This window comes from Lepidothrix coronata, unplaced genomic scaffold, assembly GCF_001604755.1.
Source record: "Lepidothrix coronata isolate B3197 unplaced genomic scaffold, Lepidothrix_coronata-1.0 Scaffold264, whole genome shotgun sequence".
NCBI classification, from domain to species: domain Eukaryota; kingdom Metazoa; phylum Chordata; class Aves; order Passeriformes; family Pipridae; genus Lepidothrix; species Lepidothrix coronata.
Window position 1 is genome coordinate 285,380 of NW_016690444.1, and position 19,407 is coordinate 304,786.

Below are 19,407 nucleotides of genomic sequence, written 5' to 3' on the forward strand. Positions count from 1 at the left end.
CCTTGCTTCCCTCTCTGAAATAAGAGGGAAGTTAACTGTACCAGAATAACACAGAAAAACTTCTGTCAACTATCTACCCTAATAACTAATAATGAGGGCAATGAATTTCTTTTCTTTCTGAAGAAATTTATAGCAATTTTCAAGAGACCACAAGAATTTGTAATACAGACACATACATATAGATCTAATCAGAGAAGGGATACAGGTATGAACTAGGAGAAACAGATGTTTGATTGCAACTGTCGTGGCAAACTAGAGAGAATTCTTTGAAGCTACCTTTTTACAGGGAACTGCCCAAAGAAAATGCATGGGGAAAACAGCCAAGCAAATTTAGTATAGTATGCTTTAAAAAAAAAAAAATAGAATTCTTTTTCCAGACCTAGTTTAGAACAATTCATTCTGTTCCCAGCCATAAAGCTTTTAATACTGTGTTTTCCTTATTCATTAAGACACATTTGACATGATACACTATTTCAGTTCTTCAGACTTGTCCTGTTAATTGTATCAGGCAGAACAGAACCCAGAAGAAAGATCAGCAACAGCTGTTCTCTGTCCATCCAGTACTCTTATAATGGGAAGAGTAGAACCAGGTTTTTTTTAATCTTCTTTACAATTTCACCAATCATTTCTTAAGTATGAACTCCAATAAAATTTCTCTCAATAACACATCAGTTCCAAAGTCATGCTGGCATTTAAATAACCCCTGTAGAGAACATTCACATACAGCTGAGTGAGTCCTTAAAAACACTCCCTAACTTTCATCAAAGTATCACCACAGTCCCATCCAAAGCTGAATCTCAGCAATTTGGCAGGACAGCCACCACATGAAGCAACAGCCTGGCCAGCTCTGTTGTCTGCACTGATCTCCATCCTCAGCTTCAATCAACTTCTAGGGACAGGAACTTAGTCCTTATGCTAGCCCCTGAAATGGCATTCCTCAAGAAAACAAGGCACTCCTTTCAAAACTGTAAGTAATACAACAGGTCAACGTGATTATTTGCAGATTATTTCTGACCTGTTGGCCACGCACACACTACTAACTTCTGGAAATGCCATAGCATTTTGGTAGTTTGTTGGTTTCTACTTTGTAGACACAGATGTTAATTGTTTTGCTCCCTGTTATTGATTTTCTTTCTCTCTCCAGTGAGCTTTCAAAAACTTGATTTCCAGTGGTTCTCTACATTATAAAACATGCACACACTAGAATCAGGGGAAAAAAACCCAAACAATTGTCTTAATGACCCCATCTTCTTTCCCTGCCACATGAGCAGTACCATGCCTAATTTTCATCCAGCCTTGAAGTTCTTTGGATGAAACCCTATTAGAAGAAAGTCAACATCCCCCATTTCATTTGTAGATTCTTTAAAACCTCTTCCTCATCTCAAACTTACACAGCCATCACCGTTCTCCCCAGCACAATCTTCTATTCACAACAGACACTGCTCGTGTAACCTGCTGCTGTTGCAGTAATCACTTAAGAGTGCTGTGAAAGTTGTCAATCAGGTGTGGATTACCAAATGAAAGATCATTATTGCATTAAGATTGATGCAAAATTTTTCTCTGCAGTGTGTTGAATCTTGTCTGATTTTAGATCTTTATCAAAATGCCATAATCAATGTCAGGAAAGTGGCTGCAACTATTCAAGATATGATTGAATTTTGGTCACCTCTGTATTTCAAAATGTGTGCCTTTCCTTCACATATCAATATATTGCTTTATTGCCATACCACTTTTTGTACAGCTGCATTTTTGAAACTTCACACAAAGCTGTGACTGCTACACTGGAGGTTAATATGGGAAACTGGACACTTCAAAGAAAGTTACCCACAGTCTTATAAGAAGTTCTGAGTTTTAGAGCAACTACAGATTTAAAAGCCTCCCAGTCTGTTATATCAATCTAAGTGCAGTAAGACAATTCAGCTTCTAGATTAATGTTTAATTAAAAAATTAAAGCAACTCTATAGCAGGTCTAGACTTCATATACTGTAAATCACATGCTTATGGCTGGAACTTTTTTTTGCACTATTATTTTAATTTTTCCAATTACATTGCAGGAAGTTTCTATATATCATCCCTTCCATTAATGCTTTCAGTACTCATTCCCTTCAAAAAGGCAATTTATTAACTGCATTGGCCCCATATTTGTAAGTGTTTACTTGCTAACATTCACAACTATTACTTAGAAGAAAACGGAAACAAAGATTTTCAGACTTAAGACCTTCAGGTCTTAAACTTTAAGGTTTAAACTTTACAAAGTACTTTTATGCTCTCACAGTCACCATCAAAGTCCAGCCAGCAGAAGGTGACTGCTAAGGACATAAGCAAGCAAAGTTTTTAAAGTCAATCTGTAATCAAAATAATTACATTTATGAGAGCTGAGGGAGGAATAAAAGTCTCACTATTACACTACAAGCAGTGCTTCCTTAAATCAGTCTTTAAGAAATAATCTTTGCCAGCCAAATGAAATTGCAATGCATATTGTGGGGATCTTTAAATACAGAGCTTTCCTAAACTAATTTAGTGGAGGAAGACTGGCAGGAAATGAATTAAAATCAGCATAGCTGAATGTTTTACATCACGAAACACAATTTACATCCCTGTTCCTACTGTAATTACCGTAGAGCCAACAATAAACCAAAAAAGATATCAAATGACTGAGAGTCTGGCTCATTGGCAACTGCATTGCCTTTGATCCAGGTGGAGTTATGGCCAAAGTATCTCTCCAATATTTGTGGCAAACATGGCATGCCACTGGATGTCATTACTAGTGCCCAAACGCAGGTGGAAAAAGGTCACCGTGTGCACCTTACTAAATCCTCAGAAGCTGCACTTCAGCTCTTACACTCTGGGAAGTCAACCCTTTCCTATATGATTCACTGAATCTTCTGTAATCTTCCCCTGCTGGATTTCCCTCTCCTCTCCCCCCTGTCTAGGGGATCAATTGTGTCCCAAAACCAGCGTAGTTTAAGCCTATGAGGAAATTGCTTAGTTGAAAGAAAACTGAAAAAAAGTCTTTAGATTAGAACTGTCAGGACTCTCAGAACAAGGTAGAGTTACAGACAGACAGGTTTGTTAGGAACTCTAGGATTCAAAAGGGAAAACATGGAAAGGTGCAAAACAGCAAAGAGGATAACCCAGTACCATCAAGGGTCTGCTACAAGTAGTGGCAGTTTCCTTCCTCCCACCTTACTGATGCTTCCTGGCCAGCAGGGTCTCTTCAGGTGTCATTTTGGAAGCAATGAGTGTACTGACAGTTTTTAAATCCTACTTGTTCTTTGTGTGTGTTAATTAAGTTTGTGGTCAAGCGGTACCATCTCTGCACTCTAAAACATGCATGAACAAAGTGACCCCGAGACAGATGGCAAGAACACCCATAGCTTGTTATCTGCATTCTGTAACTCATGCTGATGTCCCACTTTGCTTAAATTCAATCTTAGGTTAGGCAAGGCACCTAACAGTGTGGTGCTTCATAGAGCTTATAGCTATTTAAAATGCTAACAGTGCAAGTAATAAAGAATAACAGCATATTCATTTCAGCCTGCAAACTGACTGCTACAATCCACGGGGATGCTCCCAAATAAGGCAACAAGCTTTCACTTCCACAGATATTTAGAAGAGGTCATCGTTGAATTGTAGGCTGCTTAAAACATAAACAAATTCTGGACAGCTATTCTTATAGGAGAATTATGAGCCCAGCCCTGTTGAACAAACACCAAACCCTGAAAGATGTATTTTCCAATTCTTTCCACCTACTAATAACGTTTCATCAGCAGCAGATAAAGATGTGGAAAGTTGGCAATCAGAAGAAAGAACAACAATTCAGGTGAAGAACAGCTGTTTAAGGAGAAACTAAACACTGCCCTCAATAGGGGGTGCTGAAGGTGTTGGAAGATCGACACGTCTTTAAGGAGTCAGATCCCAAAGTGAAGAGGACATCAGAGGACCTTTTCTTCCCCTTAAAATACAGCATGAGGTCAATGAAGGATTTAAACACTGGGTGGCAGAAGAGGCCAGAGTCTCAGCAACCAAACATAGGAGCACTGTGTCATTCTGCCTGCAAGAGAGCAGCCAAGATACCCCCATGGGGCCGGGCCACGGGACAGGGAAGAAAAGCCCCAGGTGACCCACACCACTCTCAAATCCATTGCCACACTGGGCAAGAGGCCACCTTAACCAGAACTAACACGTGTGCTTCAGCACCTAACAGCTGCCCTATTTCTGCTGCACTGAAAGGGGGGTTAAAAGCAGTTTCTGAGCTATGGTACTTTATAACCCACCTTAAGAAAAACTATTTAAAAAAAAAAAGAAGGACAGAGCTACGATCACCTGTTCCCCCAACAGTTTAGAGGAGTGAGCTGGAGAGAACATCTGGTTAGGCAGCAGGGGACTAGCAAGTCATCTGTTGCCCTGATGTAAAAATCGTGGCTTGAGGGACAAAACATTTATACTCTAAACCCGTTTCAAAGCACACTTGGCAGGGACATCACTTGACACTTCATAAAACTGAAGGAGGAAGGAAAGGCTAAATAAAAGCAGAGATTTCTCCCACTATATAGCTTAGTTATGATTTTTAAACCCCAGGGTATGGACACACAATCCAATCTAAAAAAAAGCCTTGAAAGCAAGGCACCAAAAAGCCCCAAAGGAGATGCCAGGACACCTGCTGGCCCCAAAACCTTGTAACCAACATCATCTCTTACTGATCATACTGCTGCACTCAAGAAAGCTGTACTAATCAAAAATAAAACCAGAATGTAAATCAACTTCTGACTTTTGTGCCAAATTTACCTCTTAGAATGTGCAAGAACTTAAAATTTTGGCTAAGTGCTCAGTTGAAAAGGGTCATAGTATTAAAAAAAAAAAAAACAAAACAACTAAACAAACCACCCCCTCCCCCAAAAAACCCACAAACCAAACAAAATTCAAGGCATCACATGAGTTCTGAGTTTTACTTCTACTACTATTCCTAAAGGCTCACAGAAATATATATCAGTGTACCTATTGACATTTATAATTGGATTAGGACAGAAGAGGATCTAACAAAGTCTAAGGAGAAAACAGGAAGAGACTTAAAAATAAAAACAATACATTCAGACCTCAGTAAGTCTAGAAGGGCAGCATCATTTAGACATTCTATTTACATAGCACTTGGGAGGAAAAAAAAAAGCAAACTCTTATCTTTGCTAGGTAATATCTTGTTCTCAATTATTTTTAAATTGTTTTACCTGATTAGTATTTTAGACACATTTGCTATTTAGAGAAATGAATTTAAATCAAAACACAATCAACCACTCTAGTTGTGATCCCACCTGGTCTCCAGAGTCTACAGCATCACTTTTAATGAACTTGGCAGCTGAATAACCTTTGAATATGATTTTAGTAAGAAAAAATTGTTCTAGTTAGCTTTTGTAAAATTAATTACGAGCAGAATCCTTGCTTAAGGTGGGAGGGTGTTTTGCAGGTATTTTAAGCAAACAGGAACATAATAGAGACAATTGATTTACTACAAAATTAACTAGACAGTGCCAACTAGAGTACAGGTCCAGAGCCTGTGGTAATAAAAAAAAAAAAAAAAAAAAGAAATCAACTGCAATTCTCAGTCAAGCTTTGTGATTTTGGTTTTTGGTTGGTTGCTGAGGGAGGGAAGGGCTGGGGGATGGACACAGACATAGCCAGAAAGGGATTGAGATGAAGGAGACTAAGATTCACCAAACTGGCATTTGAGGGGAAAAAAAAAAACACTCAGGATCCAGATTTTAGAAAAATTCAAAAATGCGCAAAAATTATGGAAAATATGAAAGTAAAAGTTTATTTCTGTATATTTTGGTTGATTTTAAAGCACAATTTATAGCATTTTTCTTGAATAGAGTTAAGCAGAAAATATTCTTTTAGTTGTCCATTTTTCTTACCTGCAAATTCTCATTTCAATGAAATCAAGGTTTTATTCTCCTGTGACACCGTGAACAGCAAATTTTAAGCTGCTGCTCAAAACTTCCAGAAAAGCTCCCTGTTTATACACCACTTGTATGAGCACAGATGAAAAAAATTAAATACAAAAACATGCTTTCACCTTTTTAAGTAGCACTATAGTGCAAGATAAAAAATCCAAGCTGTCCTTTGAACAGTTTTACTGTTGCTTTGCTTGGATCTAATCTCAATTTATATAAAGTTTACTATAAAATAGTATTTAAAATACATCAGGCATATAATACTTTTTTTTTTGCATGGATATAGATTTTTTGTCACATTCTGTTACAGTTAGTATTCACAGTCCCCTTTGCAGACAGCTGAATAATCTTGCAAATGCTGCGAGATAAATTTACTTACATCTTGGCTTTCAAAGAAAATGTAGACAGACTAAACTGATAAAGCAATTGTTCCTTAATCTCTTTCGTGGCAGAGAATTAGTTTCTCTCAATTCCAAAGTGAATTGAGCATTCTTGGCATTTGATGTTTAAGTACCTGTGGATTTAACAGTTCTTCCCACCACAGAAGGAAAGGGATTTAGTACAAGCACTGTACAGGACAGAAGCCTCTATTAGCTCGAGAAATTTCTCTCAGCAAGTAAGCTTTTCTGTAGACCATTCAAGAGACTGTGTTTGGTGTCCTCTATTTTCAGCAAATTTGCAACACCTGCCAGCAACTTGAGTCTCTCTCAGATTTTTACACTCCCCTCTTCCAGACTAGAGCTGCTCATTCACTGGTGTGGAAATCAGCAGCATGTCAATACAGTCTAAATGGAAAAAAAATAAATAACATTTGCAATCAAGTGTCAGTTCTGATTCACAATTTTGCTTGGGACTTGCACACACGAAACCCCAGGAAAAAAAAATCAAACTATTTTTTAATCGGGTTTGAGTAACTTAAAATAAACATGATGGTTATACATTTTAAGCCTTAAAATTTTACTATAAACACACACAAAATATTTAGTGTTTCAGATATTATGAGGAAAGAAGCCCTTAATGACTAGAAACAGTTCACAATACAATTTAGTGGAATATGAACTTAAAAGATTAACAGGAAGCAACTCAGAAAATTATTAAACATACTGAAATGCATTTTTTATAATAATTAAAATCCCAATTCAGAAAGTCCCCCTGAATTATTCTGTTAAATTGTCCCAAGTAAATAAAGAACAGCTCATCCCATCAACTAATACAGTGCCTAGGATGCACTATAGACCACAAAAAGAGCACTTTTCACACTGGTCACCTGGTTTATTTCAAACTCAGTTACCCTGCAGGAGTTTCCATTACATGACTGGCCCATGCCATGGCTTCTGCAATAGTGCAACGTTAGACATATCCAGTCCATGGCAATTCAGTGCAAGTGAGGGAGAAAAATGGGAGAAACTTGCAGCACACAAAACCTAACAACTGACAGAATAACAAGAGACCAGAACTCCACAGATGCTCAGTGATTGAGCCACTACAGGAACCACTCCAGTGTAACCTTTAAAGGGTTAAACCAGAACTTTGCAATTGATAAAAAGGTCAAACCAGATTATCATGCATCTCAAGGGGGGAAAAAAAATAAGAGAATTTATCCTGGAATAAGTGAGGGATGCTGTATAGAATTTATTAAGGCATGCTTTAAGGAGATTGTGAAGTTATGCAAAACATTGTGGAATGTTTCAGGGAAGAATCAAAGACAAGGAAAGGGAGGAATGAAGGTGGTTCAGGGATGAACAAACACGTAAAAATGTGAGAAGACTGAAACAAGCTGGCTGCCTGTGTCTGTTTCCCCTTTTAAACCACTGAAATATTCAGCATACAACATCAGTCTCCTCAGCCTCAATACCTCAGAGAATACACAGTAAACAATATTAAATGTTAATAATCATCTGGGTTTAATAGGCATATTGACACACACTATATTTATACCAGGTAATTAAGTGTGTCCAAACTGGATCTCAAACTGTCTACTGAACACGACCCCTGCTCTGTATTAACTGTTGATTGACCTCTGGAAGCTCTTTGGAATGGAGCTAATTGTCCTAGGGGGAAACTTTTCCTGTATTTCAACAACCTGACAATAAGTTTCCAGAACTTACAAGTTTTTCTTCAGCTCTTCTCATCCTTTTATTTTTATATAAAAGCATATTACATATAATATGAAAATACAAATCTATTTTATAATGCATAAATAAAGCGTACAATTATATTATTATATAATACATGTTCATATATTTTAAATATTTAAATAGGCATCTATACGTATAAATAATGTAAAATTAAAAATATATAATATATACCTACACCATTATGTAAGTATATACTATACTTACATAATATATACATACATATATACATACAATGCACATGGTGCATAATATGCACATATTGATGACATAGATGCCAGAGGAATAATGAAACCTCAACACTGTCATTTAGTGTTAGATTTCAGGTGTTTAGACAAGTAGAGGAATTTAATTCCACATATTGTAACTGTTGAACAACTCAACTGACTTTGTTTGGCAAATAGCGTAGTTTTAATAGAACTGGTAGGAAATAACGACCACTACCACAGCTGAAGTGCCATTTTATACCTACTTTGCATAGTCAAAGAGCCTGCTGTCCCAGAGCTGGTGGTTCCCTCTGTAACCGGAATGGAAGAAGCAGGAATCCGTCCCATCGAACTGGTTGAGCCCATCCTCCGAGTTTTTGGAGGCGTGGCTGTGCACCACGTCCAGCAGCACCGTGATGCCCATGGAGTGAGCGACGTCAATCATTTCCTTCAGGTCATCCGGAGTTCCGTAGCGGCTGCGGCAGCAAAACGGGACGTGTCAGGAGCTGTACAAATCGGGACTTACGCTGCCAATGCCCAACACTCATCAAGCAAACTACATCGAAGCCAGCAGTCCTTCATCACCAGTTGTACACAGGTTATTTTTTTCAGCCTCTTAAAATGTTAGTTTGTAAGTGGTAGCTACTACTTAAGCAATTTTTCATTATAAAAGTGTCTTGCAGAAAGAGGTTGTTTTAGTCTTCCGTTTTAATCTATTAACACATCAAATTCAGTATAAAAACTGATGCAACTTTAAACTTCTATTTAATATCGAACGTGAATTCTTATTTATCAGCAATTTTCACCCAAGGCCTCAAACCTAAGCACAGCCTGTTACAAGCCCAGGAAGAAGTTCCTACAGAACACACAGAGCCATGATTTTAATCAAGTGCATTAGGAGCAAGCAGTGTATAGTTCTGTTTGTCAGAAAAGAATGCCCTACACATCCTGTTTGCTACTGCCAAGAATTCCACAGCACAAAACCCATGCATAAAGACTGCTGAAGGTGGATTACCCAGAATATGCTATGACAGCTGAAGTTACTTATAATCTTTTTGTTTGTATCCCACACAAAGTGTTTCACAGAGCAGCTGATCACTGTGCCAAATTGATTTCAGATTTAAGAGTAAGCCTGAGCAAATACCTAAGCCATTACTTTCCATTAAACACTCCCTTGCAAACACACATACAGAGATACTGATTTCAGTGGATGGGAAAGAAGGTAAAAGAACAGATGCTGAAGTACTTAAACCTACCTTGATGCTGCAAAGAAACTCGTGACCTGATAACCAAAACTGGCATAGTATGCATGTTCCATAATAGCCATCAGCTGGACACAGTTATACCCTATTAAAAAAAAAAAGAAATATAACAAAAAAATTATCCCTTAAGGATAATTAAAAGAGGATTCAACACCTGCAACATTCATTTCAGTCTTCTCCCCTTTTAGTTGCCTTTGACTCTAGTGATTTACCACTAAAGATCCAGTAACTTTCAGGAGGCAATTCTACCTAATACTTTATACTTACATGATCTTCCATTAGAAAAGAAACAGTCAATTTGTCAAGTGATCTACACATAACTAGGAATATTGAAACTCCCCGGGGTATAAAGAAATAAGTGATGAGTATAACCTTTATTTAACTTCAGAATATTAGCTATGCCAATCTGCACATCCTGAACTTCTGCTTCACTTTTGACACTTGCAGTCATTGGGTGTGGAGTTATTCACTGGCTGCACACGCTGTGATAGAATCACAGAATAGTTTCTGTTGGAAGGGACCTTAAAAGATCATCCAGTTCAACTCCTCTGCCATGAGCAGGGACACCTTCCACTAGACCAGGTTGCTCAAACCCCTTCCAGGGATGGGGCATCTACAACTTCTCAGGGCAACCTGCACCACCCTCACAGTAAAGAATTTCTTCCTAATACCCAAACTAAACATATCCTCCTTCAGTTTAAAGCCATTCCCCCTTGCCCTGTCACTGCATGACCTTCCAAAAAGTCATAGAATCATAGAATCAATCAGGTTGGAAAAGACCTATGAGATCATCAAGTCCAACCCTTGATCCAACCCTGCCGTGGTTTACCAGCCCATGGCACTGATGCCACATCCAGTCTCATCTTAAAAACCTCCAGAGATGGAGAATCCACCACCTCCCTGGGTAGCCCATTCCAATGGCTGATCACTCTCTCTGTAAAAAATTTCTTCCTAATGTCCAACCTAAACCTCCCCTGGCACAGTTTAAGATCGAGCCCTCTTGTCCTGCTGTTGGTTGCCCGGGAGAAGAGACCGACCCCCACCAGGATCCAACCTCCTTCCAGGGAGTTGTAGGGAGTGATGAAGTCTCCCACTCCAGCTTTCTTGTAGGCCCTCTTCCAGTATTGGGAGGCTCCTATAAGGTCTCCCTGAAGCCTTCTCCAGGCTGAACAAACTCAACTCTCAGCCTGTCTTCTCAAGAGAGCTGATCCAACCTGATCACCTGATCTTCTCCATGGCCACAGGGCTTGCCACACATCCTTAACCAAGGCAATCTTGAATATCAGTGAATAAGTGTCACAGATAACTACCAGGTGAGTACTACCAACAACAGATAACTTTCAGCTTTTATCTACAGGCTGTCAAAACTCACACTACCACCACTCAGTCTGAACGAAATCTTCATTCTTTAGTTTAGACAAGATGCTGTGGGTTTTTTTATTGTTCTTGGGGTTTTTTTATACCTATGACATTTAAAAACAGAGCTACTATTAGAAGACAATTGGCATGAACTCAACAATTTGTCAGATTCACTGCTGGTTTATAATTCAGGCTCATTGTACTTATTCTTATTTACAGCATTTTTATAACTAAACAGCAACACAGCATCAAATTAATCTCATTCAATTTGCTTGCTATTTATTTCACTATTTGGCATGCACATATTTTTACAAACTATTAATATATTACAATTCTTATATAGTAAATGTCTTTAAAAACTTATCCTAACAAGTAAGACATTCCAAAACTGAATCTAACAGACCTTAAAAATACCTTTAAAAATACTTAACTCCCACAATGTCTACTTAATGTAAATAAGAAGGAACACTAGCTATCTAATTTTGATACTGCTTTTATTTTGAGGCGTATCAGCCTTTTCATGACATTTCTGTACAAAGAGAAATTTGTAGGTAAAGCAGAATGCTTTCCTAATTCTGTAAATCATATTAACCTCCTGGAACAACTGGAATTCCTTGGCAGTAAGGAGTCACAGATACATAATGCTGAATCCAAGTTTACTTTTTGTTGAGGGCCCCCAGACATGTAGATGTCCCTCATCCCACCTGCAAGCTTAACTTTATCCAAGGGCAAAAGCCAAATTCTGTGAAACACTGATCTAACAGGTAAACCTACACGAAAACATATGGCTTATTCAGGGACTCTGATAAATAAAATTAAAAAAAAAATCAAGTACAAACACAACCACCATACACAGAGATTTCAACTAGGGGTGTCACGTTTATTTTACAGCTGAGTGTAAGAAAACATATTTCACCACAAGGCAGTAAAAGCCAGGAGGCTCTAACACTGTCCACTACAGACACAGTGCAAAGACACCATGGGGAAAAAATAACCCAAGAGAAATTGAGTAGAACAGTTTTGCTATGCTTCCTGAGACAATGGTGCCAGCTGTTTCATATGTCCTCTCCAATATACTAGAAGTTTTTTTTTTCCTGAAGAATATTTTTCACATTTAAAGTTTCCATGTTCTGATACTTCATAGCTACTGTTGACGGATTAAAAACAAACAAACAAACAAATCTACATTGCTTATTCTGGCAAACAAACAAACAAACTAAATCCATGTACTTCTTGCCCTCTCCTTAGAATCAAGCTTTACATTAGTAGAGCCATTTTAGAATGTAGTATTTTCTGAAGACTTTCTCACAAAACCAGCTCCTTTTTCAAGCAAACTGCCCTGCAATATTTATCTAGGCTTTAGCAATCACATTTTACTTCAAAACCTGAGAAGTGGATTTTGATTCACATATCTTATTCCAGTCTTTGTTTCTTCTCCATAGATTTGACTTGTTTCTAACTTTTGCTCACCTAAGAATCTATTTTTATAGTATGTGTAATCAGAAAACACAACTGTAAATACTTGACAGTTCTCTTTTCTAACAAGAGCACAAGTACATAAATCTCTGTTACTTACCAAGATCCTTTATTCTAGGTAGTACATTGTGTGTGAAGTTTTTATAAGAAGCTACTTTCCCTTCTGGGGAAGCAATCCCCACGTGAGATTCATAGATTCTTAGGCTTTTTAATCTCTTGGGGGAAGGATGCTTATGCTATAAGGAGAGAAAAAACAAACAAGTTGTCATTAGGAACAGCTTAGGAGTGTTGTCACAATCACATGATTTGCACAAAATGAAAAGCAATTTAAGGTTTCTTTTGTTTTTTTCTCTCTAAGAGCAGAAACATTTCAAAAGTAATTAAGCATTTTAAACTGTTAAAGCAAATGTCTCTTTCAAATTAACATTTTTATGAACAAGAAAGTGGACATTCCTGATTCAACACTTTTCTTATACCCTTTTTTAATTACATTAAAGTGTACAAACTGATAGTAAACATTGCACTTAAGAGTTCTTCTGAATTACTATGAAGCCTGTTTGAAAATAAAAGAGAAAAATAGAAAGGTAAGCTTTTATTTTTCAAGCAAACCTGCTTTTTGCAGGTCTTTGAAGTTGTCCTGCCTCCTCCAAACTGAAATTTATAAACATTTTTTTCCTAAAGAATACAGTTCCATAGCACAGAGTAACCTATATTTCAATTACCTAGGACTAAGAAATAATTAAAAAATCCCAAGTCTGTAGATGAGTACACAGAATTTCCAGATAGGAGAAAATATTTAAAGAATACAGAAGTAATTGAAGTTAATCACAAAATCTCCTCCTTACACTTGAAGAGCTTGTACTTGATCAGGATTTTACTTTTTAAAACAAACTGAGAAAGTCTGAGAAACTTTGGAAAACCACTCCAGAAAAGTAATGCTTAAAACTTATTTTTCCCCAAAAGACGTTTCTTTTCCTCCCTCTCACAATTAAGAAAAAGTTGCAAGATTTTATATTCTATACGTTAGTTTATTATTCAAGTGAAATCTCGAAAAGGTAGGGGAAAAAAATTAAAACCATATATATACAAACAGAAATTAAAGGGACAAGGAGAAGAACAAAACTTTTGGTTGAGGTGTGTTGCCTGTGTTTTACTTCCACTGGGCACCTCCCCTATTCATAAAGGGATTCTGTATTTTTGCAGTAAAGCCCTGTCTGCACCCAAATGTTCTTGCCTCCTTTTCACTCCAGGTCATGTCAATCACTGCATTTCCAATTCCCTCTCCATTCCTTTTCTTACAGAGGATGGAGGTGTCACAAAGAATCATAGACATTGTAGGTCACTACACTGATAAAAACTATACATTTAAATAAGAATTACTGTATATTATGTTTTCTATTTTTTTAAGAAAATATTTGCCATGTGAGTAACCCTTTCTCGGTCAAGCAGCTGCTTCACAATTTCAGGTGGGTGCTCAAATTTAATTCAAAACAGAGGTTGCAGCTTCTCTTACACAGAACACTGCATACCCTTGTAAAAAACATCAAGAATTGTGATATGAAGTAACATCACTTGGATGGTCTGAAGTTTCCAAATGTTCTCTGAGGGTATTTTTCATATATCAGCTAAAGAGTTCTCTCTCTTATAGCAGCACGTGAGAAGTAAGAGGGCTTTAAACTCAATAAATGGATTTTCCTGATACCAGCAAACTAGGATTTGACTGGAGCATGAGCTTTTTGACTGGAGCACTTTTGAAGGCTTTCTTCTGACTTCATACAACATTGACTTATTATTGAGTACTGAACTTAGCATTTGCAGATTGCTAACTCTTAAATCCAGTACTGGTAATTCCCTGCTCTTCTCTGTACCAGGAAGGGACACTGAGTCATGGAACAGTTGTCAATCTTGCCTAACAAGTGGGAAACCAAGTTTAAAATACTACTTTAACAGGTAACTATTTTTAATATATTCTACAGAAGAATGAAAAAAAAGTAGCTCAAAAACATCCATCACCAAAGTCACCTGTTTCTGTCAGAGCCATGAATAAAACCCCTTCACTTCTCAGGTAGCTACTTTAACTAGTTTGCAATCTCCCTTTTGTGAAATAACTCTTACTTTCTTCCAAACAGGGATACAAAGATGACACAATACACCTCTTGAAAATAATATTTAAGCCTTACTATATATGACTGTGGTGGATTCCAGTGCACCCAATCATAGTTCACTTTGTCTTCTTCACGGACCACATATCTGGCCCAAGGTGAAATACGATAGAGGAGGGCGCCGTTCTGAGCACGAATCACCACCTGTAAAACAACCACAACATATGCAGGCAGTCACACATAACTCACAGAACACCTCCTGGGCAAACCAGTGTGGGGAATGAAATAGTGCACCACGCAGAAACTTAATTTAAAGGACACACAAATACACAATGCAAGTCGAGAGAGGGAAGAATGACTCTGTTCACTGAGAGGATTTGTAGAGGGACAGTGAACCAAACATGCCAGACACAGGAGTGATGTTCATGAGCAAGAGCTGAAAGGTGAGGATATATACAGGCTTTATGTAAGTAATGGGAGAAAAAGCCTTCCCAAATGGATTACTGTTAGGGTCCCTAATTTCCCCTGTCATTGCTATTTCCTTTCCGTGTTCTCATAAATTTAGATAGACATGCAGTGTAATGCTATGAAGATGAGAACTGTGATTTGTTTAACTTGGCAAACAATTTAATAGGCCAATTTTAATATCTTAATTTCATCTTCTTTTCTACACTCTGTGAAGTCCTTACCAATGTCATATAGACCAGAACCACAAAAAACACAAGAAAGCACAGGACAGCTTTTGGGTCAAAAAGAGGAAAAAGTGAAATTGAAATTGCTGGGTTTCTTCTGCTGCTTTTCAGTGTCTCTGTTATCCTTCATCATTCTAATGCTAAAGCAAAGTATTACTGTTGGTTTTACTCTCCACATTTGGTTTCCACTATTTTATAAGAGGACATGAAAAGGGACCATCATTTCATTTGAAAGCTCATAAAGCTTCCCTTCACCAGAAAGAATGACCAAACACAAACTAGGAGCTCTTTTGGACTGCTTTGATTTTATAACAGAAAAGCAAAATTGAAATAATGATTAGGATGATGTTGAAGAAGACATTGCATTTCAGGAGGTGATGTTGCTGACTGGAAGAGTGTTGGATGTTTAGGAAGTAGGTCCGTGCTGTGCTGTGTCCCCTGGCTGCAGGACAAACCCCAGCATCACCCCCCGTGGTGATGTCGACTCTGCCACCTGTATGGCCTTGCCTTTGGTTGCAAGTGAAGCATGAAATTCTCACGGGAAAAGAACTCTTGTTAGAAGTAGAGTTGTTCTCTTGTAAAAAAATGATACATACTAACTGGAATGACCAAAGGGGAGAGCTTCTCACCAGGGACAGGATGTGTTCCACCCAGCATGCCATGGCAAAATCTACCAGGGCACTGCCTGATGCCACATTAATGCAGACAGCCCAGCACTTGAAGGTGACTTCCTCTTATTCCACCTAATTGAAACAGTTATCCTGTGAAGCCAGTTGTTGTCATACCTTTCTTCTTGAGATGCAGAATCCTGCTCCACCTCTCTTACTTCCCTTCACCCCATCCCACCTCCCCTCTCCTCAGTGCAGAAGGAACAGCACCACTCTGGTTTTGCTTGGTATCTTGGCTGCTATTATAACAGTAACACAGAAGGTTTGCAAACTTAAAACCTAAAAATGTACAAGCAAATAAAGTCCTGGAATTCTTAATTCTGCTTTTGTTAAGAAATGGATGGCTGGGTTTTTAAAAACAAGTGTCTTGTCTTTGCTCCCAATTCCTAACACATAGTCTGGAAGAGGACAATTATCAAAGAATTGCCTTTTTGCCTCTGGCAAGTGTCTTTCATTGTTTTGATAATCTGTATCCTTAACCACAGGAAAAAGTAGAATCACAGTATCATAGAATAGGTCAGTTGGAGGGGACCTTTTTAAGGTCATCTAAACCAACAAGGAGGAAAATATGCAGAAAGATGATGGAAGCTGATAGAGTAAGGTAAGGAAGCAGGATTGCTGTGTCTCAGTATGTACTACTACAACTCCAATTCAAAATAGGTCTTATAGGAAGGAGTAATTGAGACTAACCACCTCACCAGAAAAAGCTGAGGAAGTTATTGAAAACACTGTACAGTTGCATGGAAAATTTCTTCTGGTAACTGTGCTAGAAAAGCACAGAAGAGTATTTCTGTGCAGAAAGAGTATTTCTGCATACTATGTCAGCACTATTAGGATCCTCCTTGCTGATAGCATTGACAATTTGCAAGTTACTCTTAAAATAATAAAACTTATCTCCTCTTTCTGATAAGATACTTCTGTGATGGGTAGATCAGGAGAAAATAATAAAAGAAGCAATAGCATCATCAGAAGATGATTACTGAATATAAAAACTGTAATTAATTATTCATGTTGGCAATCCTTTTTCTTTAATATTTTAGGGCAATTTATACTTGACAGGCTTATGAGGGGTGGGCACCACTTAAGAAATATGAAGTAATTAATCTACATTCAGAACATTATTTAATTAGATGCAGTACTGGTTTAATCCAAAAATGATCCTGGAGGGGGGGAAAGTTTATTTATTATGATATACAAAACCCAGTCATGCACTGTCTTTAATTTAAACTGTTAAGCAAAGAAAAACAGTTAAGAAAAAGAGAGATTATAAATCCATTTAAATGAGCAGCCAGTTATCTCACTTTTTAAACTCACACTTCTACAATTATGCTGCACATGTAAAATAACCACAGCTCTGGTATCCCATCCTTCTGACAACGTATAAGAACTTCTGTTGCTCTGTAGTCACTCAGCTCAAATTGACCACACTTTCCCTCACTTTTGAGGCATCAGTGCATTTGATTTACCAGCTTTTCAGGAGTCATTTTGTCAGCTGAAGTACTAGCTTTGCTTTTATTTGAAACACCTACAAAGTCAAGTTTAATGGTTGGATTTTTCAGGAACTGAGAGACTTATAGGGACTCATACGTATAAGTTTCTATCAACTTTCACAGTCAGAATTTTAATAGCTAGAACTAAAACTTGCAAGAAGAAAAGACAAACATTTATTTGTCATATATTATGATAGTAACAATGTCAATATATGAACTGGTGGTGGAAATCTACCACTTTCTCTCAGAGTTGGGTTTATACACTTCAACAGTATTAGACTTTAGAGTCTGCTCTATTTTAAGGCTCACAATCTAAATTTTGGGGTTCATTTATTTTAAAACTTTACTTTCAGTTCTATTATGTGAAGATAAGAAAACTTCCATTGCTTAAAGGAAAAGGATACATTTATCCGACAATAGAAGCCACAAAATTTAACCATGCCAACATCAGGAAAAAAAAAATCACTAAAAATGTGGGGGGAGCACTTATTTTAAACAAATTTGTTGCCTTCTTCACAGTGTAGGAGGTGTTAAATATTTTTCAAATATATCCAGCCGTGGTTGTAGATTAACCTCACTACAACAGTAGAAACCTCAGTTTTGCTTATGTGTTGCTGTAAGTTTTGAACATCCTGGGCTGTGCACAGAGAAAGCAGAGTCAAAAGGAACATCACTAACACAGAAAAGGAATCCTTACAACACTAAAGCTGGTAAAGTTGAGTCCTTTCAGTGTCTGGTTTACAGAAGCATAATCAACACAGCATTCTTAGACCTCTATCAAGTGATCCCAGACAAATTCAATTCTTGATTCCTATTCTTGCTTAACACTTTTCCTAACTTTATGTGAATTTCATTTACAGAATCACTCCTAGGTTTAATTACCAAGCTCTTCACTCAATCAACTTACTCTTCTCTCCTGATACTGTAGAAGGTTGATCTATAAGCTATAAATAGAAAGACTTCAAATAATATTTTCTAAAGTTGATTGGGACAGAAACCCCATACCATGCCTGGTTGACACATGATAAAAAAAAAAAAAACAAATTGCAAAAAGCTGAATGGTGCCACAAAACAAAGAGCAATTCGGCCCAAGACTGACAAAAACAACACTAATGAAAACACCCCAACAGCTTTCATTCCCATATTTGCTTTGGCATTTCTTGAAATAATTGCACCCAAGTAAAAGCTGTACTAAAAGGAGTAATAATATAAAACATATCAAAACCAAGACAGATAAAACCTCTTGCTCCACTCACCCCAAACTATTACTTGTGGTCCATTCTATACAGTGTTCAGACATAAAAAGTATCTGCCATGTATACTCTGCATGTGCTGCTATGAGTTTTGTATGTATAAAGAATACTGAATATAGTCACTACACAGCCCTTTTGACAAAGTACCTCTAAGTCTATTTAATAGATACTGTATTTTTGCTCCAAATTAGTCTGAACTGAGTAAAACCAATTTCAGAAAAGTTGCAGCTTAAGGTAGCTACCATTTAGTCCATCAACACTTCATAGGTGACTTTACATTTTCTAATTAACTCAAGAAAATGTTCTCTAAAGAACATATATAACATTATGATGTTCGTTAAATTGGCTTCTACAAACTTGCCTTGGGATTTACCTACTTCATTTTCAAGAGCTATGACTTTGTTCTTTCCCTAAGGTATATGAGGAGGCACACCACACCATTTGATACAAAAACTACTGTTTGTTTAAACCGTTAAAAATACCCAAAATTGGTTAAGAAGAAAGAAATCTGTATCTCAAAAAGTGTTACATTTACAAAATGACAGATGTAAAGAACTGGCCACCATCTACATTAAACATCTCTTTGTCTGAAACATAAGATAAAGTAGTATTTTACAGTCAAACTGTAAAATATATAATATTTTAAAGTAAAAAATATATTTTACTGAAAAAACTTACAGTAAAATATTTTACTGTAAAAAATATAATAATAGGAGGACAACATAATGGTTATTTTTTGTGTGTATAGAAGGAAGTCTCTTACAACAGCCAGCCCCTGTTCAGAATTCTATTAAAAAGTCTTTCCCCAACTTGCTC

At 37.2% G+C, this 19,407-nt stretch overlaps 1 protein-coding gene across 1 annotated transcript in view; it reads right to left on the bottom strand.

The window, feature by feature from the left end:
* Positions 1-19,407, bottom strand: part of GBE1 (glucan (1,4-alpha-), branching enzyme 1) — a gene marked incomplete at its 5' end in the record, with an annotated part of 112,065 nt that overhangs the window by 71,019 nt on the left and 21,639 nt on the right. Inside the window, 4 exons of the mRNA XM_017835851.1 lie at positions 8,556-8,765; positions 9,546-9,636; positions 12,487-12,622; positions 14,567-14,692. Of these exons, the coding sequence (XP_017691340.1) occupies positions 8,556-8,765; positions 9,546-9,636; positions 12,487-12,622; positions 14,567-14,692 (563 nt within the window). The remainder of the gene's footprint in view (positions 1-8,555; positions 8,766-9,545; positions 9,637-12,486; positions 12,623-14,566; positions 14,693-19,407) is intronic.